Source organism: Salmo trutta, chromosome 15 (genome assembly GCF_901001165.1).
Source record: "Salmo trutta chromosome 15, fSalTru1.1, whole genome shotgun sequence".
Taxonomy (NCBI): Eukaryota; Metazoa; Chordata; class Actinopteri; order Salmoniformes; family Salmonidae; genus Salmo; species Salmo trutta.
In genome coordinates this window covers 57,236,523-57,263,100 of record NC_042971.1, presented here as the reverse complement: position 1 = coordinate 57,263,100, position 26,578 = coordinate 57,236,523, and the positions used below count along the sequence as shown (strand labels likewise).

Below are 26,578 nucleotides of genomic sequence, written 5' to 3'. Positions count from 1 at the left end.
TGCATCGCACCAAACGTCGGGCGTCACAGACACCGGGAATCTTCAACACTTAAGGCCAAGCCAGTATTGTTGTTCCCGTTGGTGTGGTGCGGAGCGCACACGCCCTCTTGCAGAAATGCAAGAGGGCCAATTAGTCACTTTTACCGACCCAACATTACCCAACCCGACACCACATATGGATCAGCCAGAAGGCAAGGATCCAGTCTCTCCAAAATTCACACTCCCACTGGGTCAGAATCATCAGGACAAGGCTCAAACTCGGTCTTCACGGCACCTGCCATTGCGGTTAATTCATCCTCACTCTGTCACGTTCAAGTTTCTTCTGTAGCTCTTCCAAAAGTTCTGTGACCCACCACTCCATATTCACTGAAAACATGTTCCACTTTTCACATTTTTCCCCCGTCCACCATCTTACACACTCACCTCATGGCCACACCGGCGTAAATATCTTCTTCCCTCAATTGTCTCAAGGCTTAAAAATCCTTTAACCAGTCTCCTCCACATGAAGTGGGTTTTGGATTTAACAGGTGACATCAATAAGGGATCACAGCATTCACCTAGTCAGTCTGTCATGGAAAGAGCAGCTATTCCTAATGTTTTATACACTTTGTATATTATGTGTATTTGGTCTGACTGTGGCCTTGCAAGTATAGATTTGTCATCTAATGACTGTCTCTATATTGAAAAGCTATTATATGCAGTATTTTTGTAGCACATTATGACCTGTTCTTTGATAATCTCTCATAGGCAGAATATGTAAACATAAAATGGTGTAATAGATCTTTCTATTCTGAGCACTGATAGATAACGAGCAGCTATAGTTCTGGTGCCTAGTTTTTTTCCATCACTGGTTATTTGGACAAATCACAACTTCCGAGGTGTTAGCATTTTTTTCACATTTTGGAAGGGCAGTCATTCGGCCTATAACTTGCAGAGAGGATGGAGCTCCTCGTTCTAGCATCTCATAGACCTAGAATTTAATCGAGCAGACTTTAGTTCTGGGTTACCCCGAGATTAGCTCTTTGATAAGAGATAAATGACTTAAATATCCATAAATGTATGAATATACAGTACCTTAAGTTATTACAAAACAAGTATATTATTTATTATCGAGTCTCACTTTCTGGAAGAGACTTGTCAGGCTGATAAACATCTTATAACTTTATCATGAAAAAAAAAAAGTGAAAAGCAACAAAACAGATTTCCATTCATTTATTTCATTAGACTTTTGCAGAACGTTTAAAATGTGTTCAGGTAGACCTAATGTATTATAGGCATTTACACTGCAGTTGTTTTAAAGCGGTTCTATTCCAAACAGAGCAAAGACTAGTACAGGATGTTTTCACGTTATGGCAGCCAGAGTAAGTTCTACAGGTTATTTCCAGTTTCACAAATCAATTATGTGAGCAGTTGAGTTTAGCAGCCATACATTGATATGTTGAGAAGCTTATTCTTCTGTGATGGACAGAGCAAGACATTTTTTGGAGTGTGCAGTTGAGGATGAGTGACCAGCAGTAACAAAAACAAAAGTAATAAACTCATTGCTTTGCATAGTGAAGTCGTCATAGCTACACCATGGTAGTATATCGGCATTAAATATTGGCCTAATGACAAACTGGACACACAGGAGCTGAAAGGAGCACAGGGCCCTTATCCACAGTGTCAGAGTAGGAGTGCTGATCTGAGATCAGTTTAGCCTTTTAAACCATTATGAATTAGAGGGGGGACCAGACCTTTTAAACCATTATGAATTAGAGGGGGGACCAGACCTTTTAAACCATTATGAATTAGAGGGGGGATCAGACCTTTTAAACCATTATGAATTAGAGGTGGGACCGGATCCTAGAATAGCACTCCTACTCACGCTTTGTTAATATGGGCCCAGAGCGTTTGCACACGTCTGACAGTTTTAACCACATGCACTAGTAGCTCAGCGGTGTTGGACAGAACGTTAGAAACTGCAGAAATATGACTCCAGGATTAGGCCTCTTGTTTCTTCAACCAAAACAATGTGCACTTTTATTTACGACAAGAGCAGGTTTGATTGTAATGCTCAGGTTTTCCCCCCTCTAAAAGGAAGGAAAGGGGTAAGTAGTCATTTGCCCAACAATTCACTCAACCGAAATGTGTCTTCCGCTTTTAACCCAACCCCTCTGAATCAGAGAGGTGCGGGGCGCTGCCTTAAATCCACGTCCATGTCGTTGGCGCCCGGGGAGCAGTAGTTATTGTTGGGGGTTAACTGCTTTGCTCAAGGGCAGAACGGCCAATTTTTCTGTTACTGGCCCAACGCTCTTAACCGCTAGACTACCTACTTGTGAGTCCAGTGAAGCCTACTGTAGATGGCTGTTATCTCCCTTCTTCATACTCTAAAGGTTGATAAACGGAGTCACAAGAATACTCCAAAATATATAAAACAAAAACAATTCTCAAAAGTTTGAAGTAGCTCTTGTAAATTCTTGTGTAAAGATGACTTCCTTACAAAGCAAGGTTCACTCTGCTAAAACAATCAAGATATGACATAAGAGGTACTCCAGCTATATGAGAAAAGGTACGGTGAGTACCTTAAAATACTTACCCCTCGTCTTCTTTAAATAGTTTGTTTTGAACAAATATAAAGTGCAAGACACATTCAGGCGCAGATTCTGCTGCATACAAAAATAAGTCTCTGTGGGCAGCTCAGCCCTTTTCCTATTGAGAGTCAATTCCTAGAGGGGAGAGATGGAGGGAGCACCACAGTCGTTATGTCTCCATCATGCGCAGGTCATCTGTTTCTGAATTAACTTCCTCCTTGGACCTTCTCCCTTCTTTGTTAGTCCACAAGCCAGACTCCAGACAACGCTTCACATGGTACTCTGCCACCTGGTGGTACAACCAAAACAGCAACTTCAACTCACAAGAGAAAACAAAAATAATTTAAAATGCAATAAGCCATAACTGTGTTTAACTAAAGAAGAAACAGACACCCTTATACGATATGATTAATGAATCTGTATGGGTTAGTTCTAAGGTTGCCTGTTCCAAACACTATGTCCCCTGGGAAGTGTAGTTTGGGACGATAATCCACCTGCTCTGTGGGGTAGCTTGACACTAACACTGATAATTCCACCTTTCATCAGGACTAGTATTCAACAACCATCTCAGAATAGGAGTGCTGGGCCCGTATCCACAAAGTACCTCAGAGTAGATAATTGGTCGTAAGTTCTGAGGAGATTTTACTCCTACTCTTAAGGGTAAAAATAAAAGCTATGCATGAAACATTTTTAGTCATAAGAGTCTCACCTTGTCGACAGATATTTAGGAGACCTCACGAGCTGTCCTAACCAGTTAACCCTTGTGGGAATTGGCCTATATGGATAGGGCTAAATAGAAAGGTTTCTTACAGAAGAAATATGAAAAGCATAACCATGGTAGCAATTATGGGAAAATTATTAGACCAAAGTTGAGGACAACAGTTCAGACACAAGACTGAATCCAAACATTACACTTGATTTTACGGTACTTTTATATATTTGTTGATGTAATCTGGATACATTCAGTAATATATTCATATTCCTAGTAAATGTGGTGTAGGAGCAACATAAGACAAATAAAGTGCAAGGGTTTGAGTGAGAGGTCTAACTGGAGTCTCCAAGTGACTACACATCTCTCCAAAGTGTGCACAGTTCCTAAGTCATTTCAATGAGCTTTTATGACTCAAAAGCAGAGTCTACATTTATAAAATAGTTTTTTGAGCTCTCATAGCTGGACCATTGAGGAACTACAGCAAGCACACTTGTAGTAGTTGTGTTTGGAACACAACCACAGAATGACTTGATGTTTATGCACTCTAAAAACAGTCCATTCTAAATCACCATCTGGGTCAGGTGGGCATCATTTAAAAAGCTTCTATTGCCAACGTGACTAGCTTAGCTATAAAAAAAAAATATGACATTTGTGTTAGGCTTTCACAATGCAATTCAGGGAAAAATATCCTTTTGGCGTGCATACGAAGGAGTCATAAGTGCATTTAGGAAACATAGGCTCATTCTGTTCAGAACAGCCCAGGGTATGACACCATGTCATCTTGTAACTGTACATCAAACGGTGATTATAAATGTTGACACTGTATATGACAGGAGTTTTATGATATGAAATGTAAAGTGCACATTAGGATTCATGGGTATTTGTCTTGCTTCTATAACATTAAAGCAGTATTTATCATCTCATATTTCAAAATACATAGTACTCTTAATTTACAGCTTTTCCCTCACTAAGACAAAAACATTTGCTAAAGTTGCCCAATTAGTGGGAGGGATGGGGGCAACTTAATGTAGCATATGGTGCTCAAGTTCAGAACGGCTGTCAGTCAAAAGCTTAGTGCTGTGAGGCAGAGAGCCAAAGCGCTAACGTCATGCATAGCATGTTACTGTACAGTCACTGCGTTCCAATTTATGCATTTATCAGTGACCAAATCTACCATTGGAGTGTAAAGGTGTAAGAGTTACCAGCAGGTGTCTTGATAATAGAAAAATGCAGCGAGTCAGTGTTTCCTGCGCCACATGCAACTGCTTTTGATACGATCAATCCACTAATAATCTCGTGCTTTTGACAATGATTTCACATGACATGCATAAATACTTATAACCACTAGGGTAATATAACCACTAGGGTAATAAATCAATAACCACTAGGGTAATAAATCAATAACCACTAGGATAATATAACCACTAGGGTAATAAATCAATAACCACTAGGGTAATAAATCAATAACCACTAGGGTAATAAATCAATAACCACTAGGGTAATATAACCACTAGGGTAATATAACCACTAGGGTAATAAATCAATAACCACTAGGGTAATATAACCACTAGGGTAATATAACCACTAGGGTAATAAATCAATAACCACTAGGGTAATATAACCACTAGGGTAATATAACCACTAGGGTAATATAACCACTAGGGTAATATAACCAATAACCACTAGGGTAATATAACCAATAACCACTAGGGTAATAAATCAAACCACTAGGGTAATATAACCACTAGGGTAATATAACCACTAGGGTAATATAACCACTAGGGTAATAAATCAATAACCACTAGGGTAATAAATCAATAACCACTAGGGTAATAAATCAATAACCACTAGGGTAATAAATCAACATCACGTTGTAATTAAATTAAAAAGCCTACATTGGGCACGCCTATAATTTAGGCAATTGACGGCATCTAGGGCTTATGTTAACTTTGATTGTGTTCGATGAAAATGATAGATCTTTCAAAGCTTTGTCTGAAATGTTGTACACAATGGACTTGATGCCTACTGTGCCAAAGCCATTTAGAGTTGTAAAACGAGAGTGACGAGTGTGTTGATAAAACAGTAATTTTGTCAATTCTACTTTTAACAACCACCAGAAATGGTTAAAGAAAGGTTATGCATGCCAACATATTAGGCAGAAATTAACAGTAGGCAAAGGGATCTTGTCATGTGACAGTTATTATCAAACGCTTTAACATTGCAACATTTTCTGTACCTTCATATTCACCGTGCGCGTCTGAAGAGAGTTCACAGCTGGCGATTGCAATTGGTTATTCTCCATCATTTGCAACAATGTCAATGAGGGGTATCACTATCTTTACTTAACGGAACCACAAACTGTCGTGATTACCAGCTGAGATAAACTTTTATGCGTTGTTTTTTCTCGTGGCTCAGAGTTTGTCCCGGGCAGTGTCTTAAAACAGGTTCAGTTTTAGGATGATGTTAAGACTAAAAAAAGGTAACAGGATTCCTAAGACCTTTTCATCTAGGATCAGCTCCCCACTCCCTGTCCATATAGTCGTATTTACTATGATCCAAGAGGCTGAATTGATCTGGGACTCTGTAAAATAGGCCCAGTGCTTAGTGAGACAGTGGGGGAGAGGTTTGGAAAGTAGACCCGTCTGAGCTGCTCTGAATGGATGTACATAGGATGTGTACCAAACGGCACCCTATTCCCTTTATAAAGCACTACTTTTGAATGGGTCCTGGGCAAGAGTAGTACAATATATAGGGAATAGGGTGCCATTTTGGGACACACAGGGATTAACCCAGTATACTGCTCAAGCTGATTATAATGCTTATGTAACAGGAGGTTCTTTTCTGCGTTCTTTGGCCCACATCTAGAGTTCCAACCAGGCCCCAACCGCTAACTAAGTGTTATTTGTGGAGGAGGACATGTTTCATTTCCTTGTTTCACTCTCTCTTTTAGGATTCGACATGGAGTCAGCTTTCAGGGGCCAGTTGGGGGTGATATTCTTTCACCCTCTTCCTGTTTGTTTATTTCTCTCTCTCTTCTAGGAAGGAATTCTGTTCTAGAGCAACACACTGACTGTTAATTTACTTCCGTTTTTAAAAATAAAGCACAGCTTGAAACTTGAATATTAACTTGGGCTCTTTGGATATTTCCATCTTTTAACTCCATAAATGTTTATATAAGAAATAAGGCCCCTCGTCTCACAGTATAGCTGACATTTTTTAAGCTTCCTGAGGTTATACCTTGTATATGTGGTATCAATTGGCATAGGAGTAATTAATAGTTCTCAACAAATAATAGTGTGGCTGAATAAACAGATGGAATTCTCATGTACAGTACATGTCTGACTCTGTAGTCAGTCTACTAAGAAAACTGAGGAGAGTCATGTAGCCATTACCTGTGGATTCATGGTGCTGAGAACATTCTGGAGAATCTGCATGTCTTGCAGCTGGAACCCTGCCTTCAGTTCCTGTTTCAGAACGGAAGAAATATATCAGAACAAAACATTGAAATTACTATATTAAATTGTTACCATAAAAGGTGCATGTCAAATATGTCATTTAGAATACTCACTGGGGGTAAAGATTCTAGAACCTCTTTGGGATCCAGATGACAGCGTGCTGTACTGCTCTGGAGCGCTGCGTCGTTGGAGAGGGTCTCTCCTTTGAACTTGACGGTGTACTCTTTTACTCTCTGCTTAAAGGCCTCTAGCTCAGCATGGAAGACGTTTAGGTACCCCTCTTGTCCTGCCTTACACAGGGGAAAATATGACAATGGAATTAGAGACTTGCTTGATCATCCTCAGTTGACAAGAGGAACTTGGAATCATAATAAATTAATGTATTTTACCCCATTTTTCTCCCCAATTTGGTGATATCCAATTGCGATCTTGTCTCATCACTGCAACTCCCCAACGGGCTCAGGAGAGGCGAAGGTCGAGTCATGCGTCTTCCGAAACACGACCCGCCAAACCGCGCTTCTTAACACCCGCCCGTTTAACCCGGAAGCCAGCCGCACCAATGTGTCGGAGGAAACACTGTTCAACTGACGACCCAAGTCAGCCTGCAGGCGCCCGGCCCGCCACAAGACGTCGCTAGAGCATGATGAGCCAAGTAAAGCGCCCCCGGCCAAACCCTCCCATAACCTGGGCCAATTGTGCACCGCCCTATGGGACTCCCAGTCACTGCAGGTTGTGACACAGTCTGGGATCGAACCCGGGTCTGTAGTGACACCTCAAACACTGCGACGCAGAACCTTAGACCGCTGCACCACTCAGGAGGCCTCTTATAAAAAAAATATGTGTTTTCTAAACATTAAGAGTGTGTTACTCAGTTATAGATACATGATTACGGCTGAGAAAAACAAATAATTTGGAATTAAACCATGCATCCTTTTAAAATCATATCAATATGTAAAAAACTGGTAATCATACAGAAATGCTTACAATGTTTTGGCATGAAAGCAATAGTGTTTTGGCATGAAAGCATGTAGCTGTATATCATTGCGGTGTTGTAGGAGTCTGTCGTGACTCCTGTCTCTCTCTAGTGGTCATCTGACCACATTACATCACTGTACAGTACATCTTCCTCCAGCAAACTATTTTTAGTGAATGACACGTTAGTTACATAACATTAAATAATAAACATTAAAATCAGTCAAAACATTGACAAGTTTGATCATTAAATCACACATTAAAACATTTGATCAATCCTCAACCTAGCTTATCAATAACAACTGGTTATATGGTAGGTGAACAATTTGCCTTATATTACTTTGCAGTATAATGACTTTACAGTGACTCAGCAGACAGACGAGGATGGTTAGATAGAGCCTTTGCTAGATGCCTCAAATAGCACCCTAGTCACTTTATAGTGCATTACGTTTGACCAAAGCCCTAGTAGTAGTAGTAGTAGTAGTAGTAGTAGTGCACTATTATATAGAGAATAGGGAGCCATTTCACCCCATTCTTAGGATGCCTGGTGTGGTATAATGACTTAACCGTGACTCAGCAGACAGGCCAGGATAGCTAGATGCTTACTTTGGCTTTGTGGAAGAACTGACGGAAGCAGCCTCTGGGATCCTGCTGAGAGGTGCTGGCCATCTCCAGGATAAACTGCATAGCAACAGCCTGGTGAGCTACCTGCTCCATTAATGCCTCTTTCTGTGGTTGAATATATCAAAGTGGGAAAAATGTGAATTCATACATATAACACAAATCAAGTCTGTAGGCTATAATATAAAGTCAATGTTTGTATAAACCTGAACAAATATCTGTCAGGAGAAATGGAACAGGATAGAACCTCTAACATAGGTGACCCATAGTCATAAGTAGAAAATTAACTCATTCAGAAATAGAATTTGTTAGAAAAGATGGTGAAGGGGTAGAATCAGTTTGGCCTTTTAACAACAGTTAGATCTGTCGGTCAGTAAACAATAGTTTACACATCAACCCTGAACAGGAAACATACGGCCAGCTGATATTGGCGTTTAGATAAAAATCTATTGTATCAAATACTAGCAGCAAATAAATTCACAGGAAAGTGTGATTTTGTTTCTGACCTCTTCAGCCTGAAGTCTGAAGCACCAGAGGATCAGGTAGTTGGCCGTCTCCTCACAGATGAGGTGATGCAGGTCAGACAGGAAGCGCTGGCTGTCATCCCACCTCCGCAACATGCCTGACCAATCACAATGGAGACACATCGGACCAATCACAAGAGACAATGGACCAATACCATTCCACACCTGCTGCATCACTCAATATTAAACCATGACAAGCAGTAGGATAAACCTTCACTCACCAAAATGTCTCAATTCTTTTTCATACTTCTGAACAAAGGTTTTGCTCTTGTCGTGAACCTCCAATTCAACGTTTTTACTATTAATAATACTCTATAGGAGAAGGAAAGAGAAACACAGTCCACTGAGAAGAGGGTAACAGCATCCCAATATGGCGACCGGAGTATGGGCGAATGGGTGTGTCAAAAGGAAAGGATTGGGTGTGTAAAAAGGAGTGGGTCAAAAGCACTGCGCGATAGTTTTTAAGAACGAGGATGAGTCAGTTGTATTTCACTGTTAGTTTTACACATTTTCAGTTATAAAACTGACGATTTGTCACGCCCTGACCAGGTGAACTCTTCTATTTTGGTCAGGGTGTGGCATTTCTATAGTTTATTTTCTATGTTTTTTGGTATAGCCTTGCTTTGGGGCGTATTTCTATGTTGGGTTCTGTCGATTCCCAATCAGAGACAGCTGTCGCTAGTTGCCTCTGATTGGGGAATCATATTTAAGTTCCTTTTCCCCCCACGATGTTTGTGGGTTGTTGTCTCTTTTTGTTGGAGCAGTAACGATACGTTTATTCTCTGTTTTAACCGTGTTATTTCAGTCTGTAATAAATATGTGTTCGCTCCCAGCTGCGCCTTGGTCCACTTCTTCCTTCCTGCACGACGATCGTTACACGATTGTTAACTTGACTAAAAGTATTGATGACGGGTACTGTTTCTTCATGAGTTGTATGCGTGTGTTTACTGTGACGGTCACCCTAATATTGGCTACTACGTAGTTACTTCACACACAGTTGCCAGACAATAGTGCTTGTCAAGCGGGAGTGAAGGGCACTGTGTCGCCATTCATGCCCTCCCCATTGAGTAGTAGACTGTATGTAGTCTACGTATCAAGGTGACATCTAGATGGTTATCAATATTAGTAATTTCTTGTAGGCTACTTTCCTACTTTAAATAAAATTGTGTGAGAAAAATAACGGCCACGTTAGCTACCGCCGGCGACACTACAGTGATACCAAGTAGGAAGCATTTCAAGTCGACAGGCACGTCGACACAACACCGGTGCACAGGTCGCCGTCTTATCGACTCATAGTGCAGCCACGCAAAACGGAAACGCAAAGCGGTCTTGAGCGGTAACAAATCTGCCCAATTAGCCGAGTCGCTATCCACACACCCACTCCTTTCGACACACCCACACTCCGGTTGGCATATTGGGCTGCAGCTACCCATACTTGATTCATTCCTCGCTTCCTCCTCTGACCTTCTCATTGAATGTGTTTTGATGAGGTGAGGCATCGAGGAGATAAAATTTAGATTGGCCCCCCTTACCATCTGGAGAAAGAGCAGAAGTGTACTGATCAGGTAGTTAGCTTAGAGACATCTAACTTGGTTTACCTTGTTTCAACGGGAAAATAATTGCATGTCCATGATTCCTCACATCCTGTCTCTTCACCTCACCTCCTTAAAAAACATTTCATCAGAAGTTCAGAGGGGAGGGATCATGGACTTTCTCATCCAATGGAGTTTGAGAATGGAAAAATTGATGTAATCAATTTATCACTAGCCACTTTAAACAATGCCGCTTTATGTTTTCTTACCCTACATTACTCATCTCATATGTATATACTGTACTCTATACCATCTACTGCATCTTGCCTGTGCCGTTCGGCCATCGCTCATCCATATATTTATATGCACATATTCTTATTCATTCCTTTACACTTGTGTGTATTAGGTAGTTGTTGTGGAATTGTTAGATTACTTGTTAGATATTACTGCACGGTCGGAACTAGAAGCGCAAGCATTTCGCTACACTCGCATTAACACCTGCTAACCATGTGTATGTGACAAATACATTTGATTTTGAGAAGGAGGAGAATAACGCGAGGAATAAAGGAAATGCAATTGAGATTCCCCCAACGTGTGTCTGTAGGGTCCCTTTCAGTCAGTCCACGTCTGTAAAACATACTATGGGGAGTTGCAACTTCGGTTGAAGGATCTACAAAGTCACACCTGACAATGAAATCCACGCCTCGCTGGACTCTCCGCCTTGTTGATAAGCGAGAGAATCGGATTCATTCCTCCACTTACGCCATTCTTCACCTTGGTGTGAACAGGAATGATTCAAGCTACTAAAGCAAAAAAAAGTATTATGTTGCACCAACTAAACTGTCCCTTTGTGGTAGAGCGTGCTCACCCCCGGGGTGCTGAAGTGTGTATGATTCTCAGAAGTTTCCAAATCACAAACAATTAGTTATTCTTAGAATTGCTTGGCCTGGCTAAAGCAATAAGTAAAATGGCTAATGCAACCGAAATGACGAAGGCTAACAAGCCGGGTTCGCGTCCATGCCCCCAATGAATGGAAAGATACTCACGTTTGTTGTCTTGCATGTTTCAGAAGCATGTTCAGGCTGCCCACGCTCCAAATCAGTTTGTGTGTGAGACTAAGGGACAGCTGTTCCACTACTAGTCCAGGGTGCAGGTTCTCTTGACAATTCTTTAGGGCTTGGTGTTTCCGATAGCGACTTCTTCTCCTGGACGTCCGTACCGCAGCGGGGGACCGAGGTGCGGAGATGGATTGGGTTGTTCGTCGGGTCGAATGCCTCCGGGCTCCTGTGCGCTCTTTCGTTGGTTACGGGAGGCTACTCAAAAAGAGGGTAACCAGGTTCTGTGGTTATGACCCCCACCGCCTGTGTCGGCCTTGGTTAAGCACCAATTGCCTCTCTTCATAGAATAGTCTGAAATCAAATCATTTTCCGGGAAAAATTTTTTTTTTGGCCACATTAGCTATCGCCGGCGACACGACCGTGATACCCAGCAGGAAGCACATCGATACAGCACTGGTCGCCAGCTTATCGACTCGTTGTGCTGCCTCGGTGATCCGGTCCTACGTAGACTTGAGACCATTCTAGCTAACAAGTGCCAAGGCGAGCTAGCTCCTATTACTAGCTATCCCCCCCCACCACACGGTGGAGTTTCCTGGATAGCTCTCTTGTCTAGTATACTTAGCGTTAAGTCGCTTGTTTATTCAAAATGGACCGTGCTGCGGTCAGAGGATAGCTAGCCTAGCCTAAATAACCTCTTGGCTAACTTCGGTTATATTCCGGTGAATGACGCTTACTAGCGTTCCCCCCGGCAATTGATGTAGTTGCAGGGAGTAGAGGAAGTAGCCCCAGAGCAGCTGGCTCAGATAACCCCGGCGTGAGGGACCTTAGCACGGGTCGGAGCGAACACTACACCGCTCCACAAATCACCCTTGTCTGTTACCACAGAAGGGGTCAGTTTTTCCAGAGCCGTCTGTCCCATTCCCATCTAGGCGCTTTGTCACCAGTACCTATGACTGGTATGTAGGGTAACCATGATAAAGTTTTTTCCCCCCCTGGGTTTATTTTTAATGTGTACGATCCAGAACTGGGTGCTAGCTGGTCATCGGAATGTATCTTTCCGCCTAAAGCAAATGAGGCTCGTCGTGACAACGGAAGCCCCAGGTGGCACAGCCATTCAGGGTACGTCGCTGATCGACCAGAACTAGTGTAGCCAGAGTTGGCCGGGTTTCAGGCAAACCTTGACAGATGTTTTTTTTCTTTTTCAACGGAGTTCCAAAGTGTTGTCTCCCTATGAGAGTTGGATGAAGTGTCACTTCTCCACGTTCAGACTCACGTTTGTCAAGAGTGGTGGAAATAGAAAAATAAAACAAATATCTCCCAGTCCACAAGGTGGCGTCCTTCACAGGAGGCTCTATGTCTCCTCCGACCAACGGCGCGCATGGCAGTGTCGCCCTGTATCATGCAAACAGTGACGTTAGTGCACAGGCTACAATTTGTTGTGATTCAACCCACGCTTCTGCAGGGTCATCACTTTGGTTGTTTCCAAGGCCTTAGCGCCCGTTCTGAGGGAGAAAATATCCTCCCGTCTCGAGAACTAGGCAATCCAAGCAGTTCCTATGTTCAAATACCCAGGATGGCTGGTATAGCCGGCATTTCCTGGTTCCTAAAAGGGACGGAACTTTGCATCTCATTCTAGACCTACGTTTCCTCAACAAGCACCTCAGTCTACAAACTAAGAATGCTCAGGAACCGCTGGCTATTACAGCCAATTGGCTAGTGGTTGGAGAGTTACGGGGGAAAGCAGTACACACATCCATGCTGCTGTCCCGTATTCAGTCTCCAGGCTTCATAAGAAACCAGAAAAATAGCTGTCGGATTCCATCTCAGCACATTCTGTTTCTGTGTCTCAAGCCTAGACTCACTCGGATGTGTCTGGGTTCCGTCACTGCTCAACCAAATTTCACCTGAGGCACAATGTGTTTTCGCCGGTGCCTATGCCTACTAGGGATGATGGCTTCTGTGATGAAAGTCATTCCCCTGGGGCTATTGTTGATGCGGCCCTTCCTGCGCTAAGTGCTAGAAATTGACCTGGATGCATCTCGCAGCCTAAGCCAGTCATGTCGAGTGTCTCTGTCAGGCCTGTGGTCCATGGCCCAGTGGTAGGACCCTCTGCTATTGTCATGGGTATCTGGCACTTGCCCCTGCTTTTGTCGGGTCAGCTTGTGCTGGTCAGAACCAACAATATGTCAGTGGTGGAGTGCGTCAACGGATGGGGAGAGTGTCTATCCCGGTTGCTTCAACTTGGGTGCAGATCTTTTATCCAGGTGGGACACTCTCAGGAGTGGAGGCTACACTGCTGGCTGGTCTCTCAGGTATGGGACATCGGCTAAACGTCCCCAACATGTTTAGCCGAGGCCAAAGCCATGAGCAGGGATGTTTGTTTTGAGTCCAGAGGCTCAAAGGGGTGCACACAGTGCCTTCAAAACCAGCGCCAAGTCCCATGTGAGCGCAGTAAGTTTTAGAGAACAGTCTGAGACGATGTACACCTTTCAGGAACCGCACAACCTCCACATGACACTCTGAGATGGGGCCATGTATACTTTTAACATGGAGAATGCCCGCCCCTGCTCGAAAATCTCCTGTACGAACATAAGGATATCCCTCACAGAGCACTGAACAGGAACAAGTCCTTTAACTTGGCACCAGAGCTCAAACGCTTGACACGTATATGTATACAGCCCTCTCATGGAGGGTGCCCTTGCAGACTGAATTGTAGCAATAACATTGAGCTAAGGCTCTAGCAATCAGAGAAGCCCTCTCAGGGGCCAGGCCAATAGGAACCAAATCTCTGGCCTCTTGCCAAACCTGCCCGTGGGCCTGGGATAACAAGACCCTGTGCAATGGTAGTTGCCATAGGTCCATGCCTAAAAGGCAAATGATCTTGGCGAACCAAGGCTTCCTGGTTCACTTGGGAGCCACAATAATCAATGATAAGCCCTCCGGACGTACCCTCCAATTTGGGCTGAATCAGAATCACTAGCGGAAAGGGGATATTAATGACAACGATGTTGTTTCCACTTTGCTTCTTAATATAAATCCAGAAGCGTTCTATAATTACACTATTAGTTTGCGTTTCTACATCTGCAAACGGGTAGTTTTTATTTAATTGCAAGTTTAAGCTAAATCATGTTAGCAGCTAATGCTAATCACTAGCTAGCTAATAAATGTACTGAGTCAGAGCAAACGTAGCTAGCTAATACAGCTTGATACCAGTGCTGGTGTAGGCTTAAAATCAGCATGTTATTAGTATTACAGTGTCTTCAAAATCAAAAGAAGAATAGGCAAAGCATGAATATGTTGGCTACATTAAGAAACTTTTAAGGTAGCCAAAGATTATAGGGTTCCATATGAAACACTGACCAACACTTTGGTCCCTACCCTGTCACAGCAACTCCTCCCTGGCATTTGTTTGTTGTCAGGTCAAAACACTGTATTCAAAGTGACCACAATTATTTCTATTTCCATGATTCCAACAGTTCGACAAAGTGTTTTGATCTAAATCGCATGTCAAATCGTATTTGCCACATTTGGTAAAAAAAATAAGGACTTTTTTATTTGCCCATATCTTGCAGCCCTACGTGGCAGTGTGGAAATAATGTCAAATGAGTCCAGGAAATGCAGAAATGAATGTAAAGTAATTATTTTTGGTTGAAGTTGAATTGAACAGTACAAAACAATCAGAATGGAGAAAGACCCACTGAAATAGCTTAAAATGTACAGTGCCTTGCAAAAGTATTCACCCCCTTGGCATTTTTCCTATTTTGTTGCATTACAACCTGTAATTTAAATTGATTTTTATTTGGATTTCATGTAATGGACATACACAAAATAGTCCAAATTGGTGAAGTGAAAAAAAAAAAAACTTGTTTCAAAAATTAAAAAAAATAAATAAAAGGAAAAGTGGTGCGTGCATATGTAAATTTTTTAAAACATTTTAGTCATTTAGCAGACGCTCTTATCCAGAGCGACTTACAGTAGTGAATGCATACATTTTTTTTTCTGTGCTGGCCCCCCCGTGGGAATCGAACCCACAACCCTGGCGTTGCAAACACCATGCTCTACCAACTGAGCTACAGGGAAGGTATTCACCCCCTTTGCTATGAAGCCCCTAAATACGATCTGGTGCAACCAATTATCTTCAGAAGTCACATAATTTGTTAAATAAAGTCCACCTGTGTGCAATCTAAGTGTCACATGATCTCAGTATATACACACACACACACCTGTTCTGAAAGGTCCCAGAGTCTGCAACACCACAAAGCAAGCGGCACCATGAAGACCAAGGAGCTCTACAAACTGGTCAGGGACAAAGGTGGGGAGAAGTACAGATCAGGGTTGGATTATTATATATTTTTTTTTAATCTGAAAAACTTTGAACATCCATTTTTTAATAATGGATTTAATGGGAAAGACTATGGCACCAACAACAAACCTGCCAAGAGAGGGCCGCCCAACAAACTCAGACCAGGTAAGGAGGGCATTAATCAGAGAGGCAACAAAGACACCAAAGATAACCCTGAAGGAGCTGCAAAGAGTAGAAGAGTGGCCAGAAAAAAGCCATTACTTAAAGAAAAAAAAAATAAGCAAACACATTTGGTGTTCGCCAAAAGACATGTGAGAGACGCCCCAAACATATAGGAGGTACTCTGGTCAGATGAGACTACAATTGAGCTTTTGGCCATCAAGGGAAAACGCCATGTCTGGTACAAACCCAACACCTCGCATCACCCGAGAACAGCATTCCCACAATGAAGCACGGTGGTGGCAGCATCATGCTGTCGGGATGTTTTTCATCTGCAGGGACTGGGAAACTGGTCAGAATTGAAGGAATGATGGCTGGCACTAAATACAGGGTAATTATTGAGGGAAACCCATTTGTCTTCCAGAGATTTTAAACTGGGACAGAGGTTCACCTTCCAGCAGGACAATTGCTATTAAGGGGAAACGTTTAAATGTCTTGGAATGGCCTAGTCAAAGCCCAGACCTCAATCCAATTGAGAATCTGTGGTATAACTTAGACTGCTGTACACCAGCCTAACCCATCCAACTTGAAGGAGCTGGAGCAGTTTTGCCTTGAAGAATGGGCAAAAATCCCAGTGGCTAGATGTGCCAAGCTTATAGAAACACACCTCAAGATACTTGCAGCTGTAATTGCTGCAAAAGGTAGCTCTACAAACTATTGACTTGGGGGGGGGGGGGGGGGGGGGGGGGTGAATAGTTATGGATGCTCAAGTTCTGTTTTTTCTGTCTAATTTCTTGTTTGTGTCACAAAATATTTTGGATCTTCAAAGTGGTAGGCATGTTATGTAAATCAAATGATACAAACCCCCCCAAAATGCATTTGAATTCAAGGTTGTAAGGCAACAAAATAGAAAAATGCCAAGGAGGGGGGAATACTTTGGCAAGCCACTGTATGTGTTGCCATTCTAGGGTTACACACTACTCATAAAGAAAATGATTTTACCTGTATTATTCAAAAACAAAATACAGTGATATTTTGGCCATATCACGCAGTCTTGTTTAATACACAAGTGAATTTACCCCAATACTTTTGATCCCCTAAAATGGGGGGGACTATGTACAAAAAGTGCTGTAATTTCTAAACGGTTCACCTGATGTGGATGAATATACCCTCAAATTAAAGCTGACAGTCTGCACTTGAACCTCAGTCATTGTATCATTTAACATCCAAAGCACTGGAGTGCAGAGCCCAAACAGCCAAATTGCCACTGTCCCAAATGTGCAACTCCCCATAGCATGCTGTACCTTGTTTTCCTCCTTCAGGGAACAGTAGTTATAGTCATAACGTTACATTTCCTAAGGCTGTGTCTAGACTTGACAGTTCATGCAGCTTTAGTATTCTGATCATGAATTCCAAACCCTTCCTGCATCTACACCTACATTTAAAATGTGTCTACCGTGTCTGGATTCCCTTTTCCCTGGCTATATTCAAATATTAGTATGCATTCTACAAACGCTGGTGGGAGGAGTGTGGATGACGTTGCCCACTGTATGTGCTTTCGGTAGCCTGATTGTGTCCAGACTGAGGAGAAACCCACACACAATGCATTCCTAACCAACTCCTGAAGTGGTCAGCCAGATCTGAATACAATCAGACCACAAAGCGACTTGGGTGTCTAGATCTGTCTTCAATGCGATCTTCGTATTCTGATAGCAAAAGTCAAATGTAAGTGTCAAGTGTAGACCCGACCTTAGTTACCTTGTCGAACAAGTCTCGGCTGCTGTCAGCGGTGAGCACGGGGCTCCTGCTGCCTCCCAGCATGCTCTCCTTCCGGCGCCACTCATGTTCAGTCTGCGAGAGCTCTGATTGGCCGGCAACAGCGCGGGCGTGCTCCTGCTCGACGCTCTCGGAGCCGTGCAGCTCCATCCCACACAGCTGGTCCTGAGCCTCCACTAACTGCCAGCTGGAAACGGAGGCCTTCACACACTGCTGCTGGCTCTGGCACAGGGACGCCGTGGACTCTGCACTGGCAACCTCCTGGAAGAAGAAGAAGATAATTAGCTTATTAAGAACTGATATCCTAATATCATTGTAAGGAGACCCTCACACACTGCAGCTGGTTTTGGCACAGGGACGCTGCAGCAGCACCAAGGGGGGGGGGGGGGGTCACAGAGCAGAGGGGAGAAGAGGTTATAAAACAACTGATATCCAAGTATCTTTATATTTTATTCTGCTGCCATCTCTGGCACAGAGACCCTATGTTCTCTATACCACCATGGTCAGAGAAGACAGTAACTTATGATTGATATCTGACTATTTTTGACATTACATTCTGCAGCAGAATATTACATCTACAATAATCATGGCCAGTATTCCTAAAGCCTCTCATTCTCCTCCTGATGACGATGCATTGCTGTAACTCTGTTATGGTGAACTGTGTGCAATAGTTATACATGGACATGTAAAACCACAGGTTGCAAGCTAATAATAACATGCACACCACACACACAGAAGCTTCAGCTGTCAACTCAATACCGCATTAATGGATATAACTATCAGGGAATAGAGATGACAGCACACACTAGCTATGAATGCTTATCGTATCCACAGTAGCTGGGAAAGCTATGTAAGTAGTTAGCTGTTACTGCTTGACTGGCTAAAGCATAATTACAGCAAGTATTACTGAGAAACAAATTTGGTGTAGTTAGCTAGCGCCCTATTCACCAATTTTGCTGTGTAATACCTGTAGACCAGTGTAAATTAGTCAGTGACACTCACTTGGCTGGGTTAAGGAGGACTGGCTTAGACTCGCTGATGTCAAACCTGGCAATGAGACAATATCCACAGCCGGTCGTTCGGCTGATGACAATGAAAATAACCTGACAAGCTAGCTAAATCGTATTGAGTTTAATCGGCTGGCTACTAGCTAACTAACTAACTACTGTAACGTTAGTGTATGTTCAGTCATTAAACGTCGTTCGTTAAGTAAAAAAAGTTACAAATGATGGAGTCGGATTCAATAGCTCAGACTCGTTTCCATTGTTGACATTATGTAATGTACTTGACTTGTTAACTAACGAATTGCATACTGACTAACTATTATTATCACTGATTCCCGGCAGCGTAGCCTAGTGGTTAGAGTGTTGGACTAGTTACTGAAAGGTTGGAAGTAAGTGTCAAGTGTAGACAGACCCGACCTTGCAAGAATCCCTGAGCTGACAAGGTACAAATCTGTTATTCTGCCCCTGAACAAGGCAGTTAAACCCACTGTTCCTAGGCTGTCATTGAAAATAATAATTTGTTCTTAACTGACTTGCCTAGTTAAATTAAGGTGAAATAAAAATAACATCACGTAAGGGTATGTCGAATAGCTAGCGGCAGGCTAAATAACTAGTTAATAACAGGGGAGGTGCCTTTATTTCCTCGATGACTGACGTAACTACCAAGCTAGCTAACAATCAAGTAAAGAATGAATTGGTAAATGTGCATTGGCATTTAGGCTCACAATACCTGCAGTGAGGAGCTGTGAAAGCTACTTGGCACAGAAGAGGCAGAGGCACTGTAACCCTCTTCTTCTTCGGGAAACATAGGGGAGTTTCCAGTCCCGAACCACTCCATCGCTGCTGCTCCGTCTCGAACCGCCCAAAACACCGATGCCGAATCGATCAATTGGGAAAATAGCTATATCGCCTAAGTTCTTCCAAAGAAAGGCAATGCGCTAGCAAAGGTGATATTTGGATCAGAGCACAAAAATACAGCAGCCTCCATGTTTTTATTCAAGTACCACGTGGTGTGGAACTTTGATCACGTGGTAAATATGTTTTGCCGTTTTATATATTATTTATATTGATGACCAATATTACTATACGTGTTTTAATATAGAGCACGTTTCAGGACAGAAATAGCCGAGCATTACAGTACTTAAAAATAAATTAAATCGCCGTGAGATTATTTTATTAAGTGGAGGAAACGATTACCTGTTTTCAAATATCTGTGTAAGTATAAAATTATATAATGGTAAAAACTACCAGGTAGCCATTTCCATCACTATACTATACTATTATATAACATTATATTATATTCTGTTCTGTTATTTTCTAAAACTCGCGAGTCATAGACGAGAACGAGGTGGTGTCCGTTCTGAAGCCTTCCGTGCAAAACCTCTATCATTTCAATTTCATTTCCTTGCTAGTGCTAGCTAGAGGCAAGTTATAACGTAAGTCTATTTTTCACCTTCAAAACATTGTAACATAGCATGTATTGTGGTCAATTCGGTTTACATTTAACCCATGTTACATCACATCGACATAGAGTTGACAGCTTTTTAGCTAGGTGACGTTCACACGTGAGATAAATGCTTTAAAATGCTAGCAAGCTACCTTGCTAATTTGTGGCCAGCTGGGTGGGCCAGCTAGCTAGCTGGACATAGGTTAGCTAGCTACTAGTAACAAACCACCATGCATAATTTGTCACATCTCACACTACTCTGGGCTAATTGTCAAATTAGTGAACATAACAGGATGTTACAACAGAGAGGGTTGTCTTTGGGTACATGTTGTGTATATTTCCTCATCTAGTAGGAGCCGCCTAACAGAGGGCTTCCCATCATGCTGTACTGTTCGATAGTCGCCAATAGGTGGTAGCAGAGTACAGTAGAGCGCCCTGCACCAGAGTCCGCTACTGCTGTACGAGTCAGTTGTGAGAGCCAATAACAATACCACGAGGAGAGAAACAGTCCAGACGTCAGACTTAAAAAAACATCCTCAGCCTCAAAAGCATGTCCCACAGCCAGCTGGCAGCCTGTCCTTTCGTGGTCTGCTGTTCCCACAGGGTGTGTGCCCGGGGACGCTTCAGCGCTCTGGTTCTTAACTTGTTCAAGTGAAATTCTGAAATATGTAGGACATGGGTCTTCAATCTTTTGCTGTTCATGGACCCCATCTCAGGCAAAATGGCGTCCCAGGGACCCTCATCACACCTTAGCAAAAATAAAATGTTTCTCCAAATGTCTTGTCTTATCATCAGGTGAATGATAATAGCAAGGAGAAGTAATCAACATTTGAAAATGAATAGATTTGGTATATCTTTTTTTTTTTTATTGACCTCCCACATTATAATTGGAAAAGGAAATGTAAACTCTAACATAGCGTATTAGCTAGAAAGGTAACTCCAAACACATTTCTGCTAATAGTAACTGTTTAGCTGGTAAACAAAGGTTAGCCATGTGTTGGCAAAAATGTATTAAGTCAAGAAAGCTTACCAGCAGCCAGCACCACTTTCTGCACTGGTAGCCCTATTCGTGGGTGATTTTTCAAAGCCTATGTCAGATACTCCAGCGAGTGTAATTGTCTCCAGTGAGTATAATTTGCTCAACATTAGGAGTTGAGAAATAAAGTTAGTTTATTCTGTTGTTGCTAGAGATATTCATGAAAACATTGAGTGAGAAAAAAAATGTATGGACCCCATGTAGTATCTTGGACCCCCGATTGAATACCCCTGATGTAAGGGTTTTCAAGTTAATACAAGTTTGGGTTTTTTATAGTGATGGAGGAAAAAATCGATAGTCGCACATCCTGATATTATTTGAAACAAAATCACAATATAATTTTTGCGCTAGTCAGCTGTACATGCACCAAAACTCAGTTTTTTTTCTCATAGCTTGTTCTTCATCTTCTTTTTAAATAGGGAGCCAATTTGTTTTCAGCACTTTTACTTCCATGACTGATCAAAACTCGTTTTCTCATGTCTCTCTCTTGTCCCTCTGCAGCAGACATATGGTGAGAAATATGTTTTGAACATGGAATCGCAATAGAATCGCAATACATATCATATCAGTAACCTAAGTATTGTGATAATATTGTATTGTGAGGTCCCTGTTAATTCCCAGCCCAAGGTTTTAAGAGCCTGTCAGTATTTTATAGACCCCGTTTTATACAGCGCCATTTGAATTAGACCTGGGAATTGCCAGGGACCTCACGATACAATATTATCACAATACTTTGGTTGCTGGTACAATATGTTTTGCGATTCTCATGATTCTATATGTATTGTAATTCGATACTGTGATTTTTTTTTTTTATTGCGTCTCGATGCTCCGAACATATTGCTCACCGTACGTTTTGATCGGTCATGGAAACAAATGCTGAAAACAGATTGTCTCCCTATTTAAAAGAAATGTGAAAATGATTTGATCAGACACTGAAAGAAAAGAACGCAGAATTTCTAATGTGGATGAAATTATGGTTTGAGTTTGGGATGCATAACTGAACTTTAGTCAATAACTAATTAAATGTCCCCAGTCAGGAAGTATCTACGCGTTATATTGTTAATTCCCACCAATCAGGTGCTGCTAATCTGGCCTGCAGTGCCAGTCAGGGTGTGTCCCCATTCACCCTGATGTTTGTTTGTATACCAGAACAGGCAATCCCGTCTGTTGCTGAACTCGACTACCAGTACGTGTCTCCCCCTCCCTCACTTTGTCTCCCTTCCTCCCCCCTAGGAACGTGAGACCCCTCAGACTTACGACGCAGCGCAATCCACTGGAGAGGAATGAGCCAGGCTACGCAACAATTGGGTCAGTAGTTAAGCCAAACAAACACTTGTCTGGGACCCACACACACGCATCAGTCCAGACACCACGCTTAAATGCACAAACACACATGTTCTGGTATGGTTTTGCCTCTGTCGGAATGACAGGAAGGATAGTCCCGGCAGGTGTAAAGGTATACAAGTTGAATGACACACACACACACACACACACACACAAACTCTCCCAGGTGGAGTGCTCCTCCATATACAGCTCTGAGTCCCTGCTTACCTGTCACTCAGTAGCTCACCCATACAATTGAGTAGCTACATGTTCCACATTCCTGAGCCCCCCCCTCTATTTTTTCTCTCTGTGGAACTGGGTTGGGGGATAACTGCTAAAGTGGAGAGAATAGCAACGGAGAGGGAGAAAGAGATGTATACGATTTGTGCCGTGTTCTTCCGCCATGCATTGTGTTGTGCTTTGCTTTGGGGAGTCTGAAAAGTGTTTCTGCTGTGTAGGCATGAACCAGCTCAGATCCATGAAGACCGGAGTGTTAAAAGTGTGGGTAGGGAGAGAAACAAAGAGAGAGAGAAGCCCTTTGGTCTGCTTTCCCAGGCTGTCCGTCAGGAAGGCTGGATTTTTTTACACCGTGACCACCGCGTTGCCCTTTCCTGGGGAAATCCGAGACAAACAGAAAGCAGTGGGGGGAGGGGAACAGGAACACTGGGCCTGGGAAGGAGAGGGGTGGGGGGAGAGTGAGGCAGGAGCTTTTGGGAATGCTTAGGAACATACCCAGTCTACACCTCCCCTTTTGTTACCATGCCTTTTTAAACCCCAGCCCTCCAAAAATGTGCCCTGTCCTCTCAGTTCTCAGTGGGTGTTATGGCTTTAAATCAAACCTAAAGCAAAGCAGAACTGCTCCAAAACTCGGTCAGTAACCCTGAACAACTGCTGTTAATACTATCCTATCCCACTCCTTTTGAGTTAATGATAATCCAGTTATCCTTAAAGGGGAACTGACAACGTTTAAACTCGTTTGCAGTCGTCCCCACAGTGACCGTACGTACATCAGTTTGCTGATGACACAACGGTGGTAGGCCTGATCACCAACAATGATGAAAAAGCCTATAGGAAGGAGGTCAGAGACCTGGCAGTGTGGTGCCAGGACAACAACCTCTTAACTCAACGTGGGCAAGACAAAGGAGATGATCGTAGACTATAGGAAAAGGAGGGCCGAACATGACCGCATTCACATTGACGGGCTGTTGTGGAGCAGGTTGAGAGTTTCAAGTTCCTTGGTGTCCACATCATCAACAAATTGTCTTGGTCCAAACAGAAGAGGGCATGACAAAGCCTTTTCCCCCTCCAGGAGACTGAAAATATTTGGCATGGATCCCCAGATCCTTAAAAAGTTCTGTAGCTGCACCATCGAGAGCATCCTTACCGGTTGCCTCACCGCCTGGTATGGCAACTGCTCGGCCTCCGACCTTAAGGCACTACAGAGGGTAGTACGTACAGCCCAGTACGTGATTGGGGCCAAGCTTCCTGCCATCCAGGACCTATATACTAGGCTGTGTCATGGGAAGGCCCAAATAATTGGCTCCGTAACAGCTTCTACCCCCAAGCCAAAAGACTGCTGAACAATTCATCAAATGGCCACCCGGACTATTTGCATTGACACCCTCCCCCCTTTGTTTTTACACTGCTGATACTCACTGTTTATTATCTATGCATAGTCACTTTACCCCTACCTACAAATTACCTTGACTAACCTGTACCCCCGAACATTGACTCGGTACCGGTACCTCCTGCATATAGCCTCATTATTGTTATTTTGTGTAACTTTTTATTATTATTTTTTACTTTCGTTTGTTTAGTAAATATTTTCTTTACTCTATTTTCTTAACTGTATTTTTGGTTAAGGGCTTGTAAGTAAGCATTTCACAGTAAGGTCTTCACCTGTTGTATTCGGCATGTGATTTGATTTAATGGATTTGAAACAGACAATCATATTAGTCAAAAACATAAAATTCCCATTTTATGCTACAAAAACAACTTTATTTATTATTATACTTTATTATGTATTATTCGTGTGATGTATTGTTGTCTCTACCTTCTTGCCCTTTGCGCTGTTGTCTGTGCTCAATAATGTTTATACCATGTTTTGTGCTGCTGCCATGTTGTGTTGCTACCATGCTGTTGTTGTCTTTGGTCTCTCTTTATGTGGTGTTTCTCTTGTTGTGATGCGTGTGTTGTCCTATATTTTTTATAAATGTTTTTATTTTTAAACCCCCGTCCCGCAGCAGGCAGTGTTATTGTAAATAAGAATTTGTTCTTTTTTTTCTTTTTTAATTTAACTTTTATTTAACTGAGCAAGTCACTTAAGAACAAATTCTTATTTACAATGACAGCCTACTGGGGAACACTGCCTTGTTCAGTGGCAGAACGACCTTGTCAGCTCGGTGAATCGATCCAGCAACCTTTTGGTTACTGGCCCAACGCTCTAACCACAAGGCTACCTGCCTCCCCTTAACCTCTACAGGATCGGTGTCCTTCCCCACGGGACGGTTAAGCTAACATAGGCTAATGTGATTAGCATGAGGTTGTAACATTTCCCAGGACATAGACATATCTGATATGGGCAGAAAGCTTAAATTCTTGTTAATCTAACTGCACTGTCCAAGGTACTGTAGCTATTACAGTGAAAGAATACCATGCTATTGTTTGAGGAGTTATGAACTTGAAAATGTATTAATAAACCAATTAGGCACATTTGGCCGGTCTTGATACAACATTTTGAACAGATATGCAATGGTTCATTGGATAAGACTAAAACTTTGCACATACACTGCTGTCATCTAGTGGCCAGAATCTAAATTGCACCTGGGCTGGAATAATACATTATGGCCTTTCTCTTGCATTTCAAAGATGATGGTGCAAAAATAAAATAAACACGTTTTTTCTTTGTATTATCTTTAACCGGATCTAATGTGTTATATCCTCCTACATTAATTTCACATTTCGACGAACTTAAAAGGGTTTCCTTTCAAATGGTATCGAGAAAATGCATATCCTTGGTTCAGGTCCTGAGGTACAGGCAGTTAGATTTGGGTTTGTCATTTTAGGCGGAAATTGGAGAGAAAAAAAGGGTTGGATCCTAGCTGACTTAATTAAATAAAAAAATAAAATGTTTCTTTAAATAGGTTCTATTTTAATTAACATTCCATGATGTAGAATAGCGCGTTGTTGTCAGAATAGATGGATGCAGTTCAATGCATGATTCATATAATTCACCAATACGTTTCTTGGTAGTCTAAAAAAATATTGCTGTCAGGTTGTAAATCAGAGCTGGCCTGGTACATTGTTTACTGCCTCCATTCGGGATGCACTGTTTCAGTTTCAATGACACATCTGTTTTTCTCCAAAATATTGAATGTAACTAAGCCTGGGAATGTCAATACAGTCAAACTAGCTAATAGACTAGCGTATCTATTTAGGTAGCAAGCTAAAACCACGGAGCCTAACGTTAGCCAGCTAGCTGGTAGGAGGATGTCATTGGAGAAGTGGGTGAGTGGCTGACTTTTCACCCTCATCATTGTTTTTGGTGGCTATATACACAACTATAGATGCAGGTGTCATTTGGTTAGCTAGCAAGAACTTGAATGACATATCTCCTACAATCGCAAATTCACTCTGGCTATCTACTCCAATTTCAGAGGACTCTCGTCTGTGTGCCAGAACGCAGAATAGCTGATGAATTTACGATCGCACGACACCCACTGAATATGACCGGTGTCAGTAAACGTAGGCAAAAAAAAGTCATAGTTTGTCACGAACACTCTAACTCTAGTAAACAGCCTAGCTAACCAGCTCTGCTAGGGTGAGTAAAATGGTCAAAGTGAGGTGTTCTCTCATTTGTGTCTGTACGGAGCACGCTAGCTTACTTTAGCCAGTTAGCTTAAGTGCTTGATTGGGATAAGCATGCAAGCTGCAGAAGGATGGATAGGCTACAATTCCACATCGTTTCAGTGCAATTTCATTCAGGTGTATATTGTGGCTTTTGGCAAATATGTTTTAATGATTTTAAAGTCTCGCTGTTGCTACTGCCTGTAAACACACAGTCCAGTTCAAAGTAAATCATGGCAG

The 26,578-nt window shown here is 42.4% G+C and overlaps 2 protein-coding genes across 4 annotated transcripts in view; one reads left to right on the top strand and one right to left on the bottom strand.

The window, feature by feature from the left end:
• Positions 1-1,197: 1,197 nt before the first annotated feature.
• Positions 1,198-19,692, bottom strand: LOC115149429 (hsp90 co-chaperone Cdc37-like 1). 2 transcript variants are annotated; one of them, XR_003866866.1, is made up of 9 exons: positions 19,417-19,692; positions 17,665-17,943; positions 9,076-9,166; positions 8,837-8,952; positions 8,316-8,438; positions 6,851-7,027; positions 6,675-6,746; positions 1,734-2,859; positions 1,198-1,697 (listed from the first exon to the last, which is right to left on the bottom strand). XR_003866866.1 is itself a non-coding variant. In XM_029692274.1 (8 exons), the coding sequence occupies exons 1-8, from the start codon at positions 19,522-19,524 to the stop codon at positions 2,740-2,742; spliced, it is 1,086 nt and encodes a 361-aa protein (XP_029548134.1). In that variant the 5' UTR covers positions 19,525-19,692; the 3' UTR covers positions 1,198-2,739. The 2 variants fall into 2 exon arrangements, 1 of the variants encoding a protein (XP_029548134.1); XM_029692274.1 differs by having other exon boundaries at positions 1,198-2,859.
• Positions 19,693-20,041: 349 nt separating this feature from the next.
• The window catches only part of exd3 (exonuclease 3'-5' domain containing 3), a 62,734-nt gene continuing 56,197 nt past the window's right edge, over positions 20,042-26,578 (top strand). For both annotated transcript variants that reach the window (XM_029692272.1, XM_029692273.1), the window contains exons 1-2: positions 20,042-20,122; positions 22,403-22,477. In XM_029692272.1, coding sequence (XP_029548132.1) covers positions 22,453-22,477 — 25 coding nt within the window. In that variant the 5' untranslated portion in view covers positions 20,042-20,122; positions 22,403-22,452. The remainder of the gene's footprint in view (positions 20,123-22,402; positions 22,478-26,578) is intronic.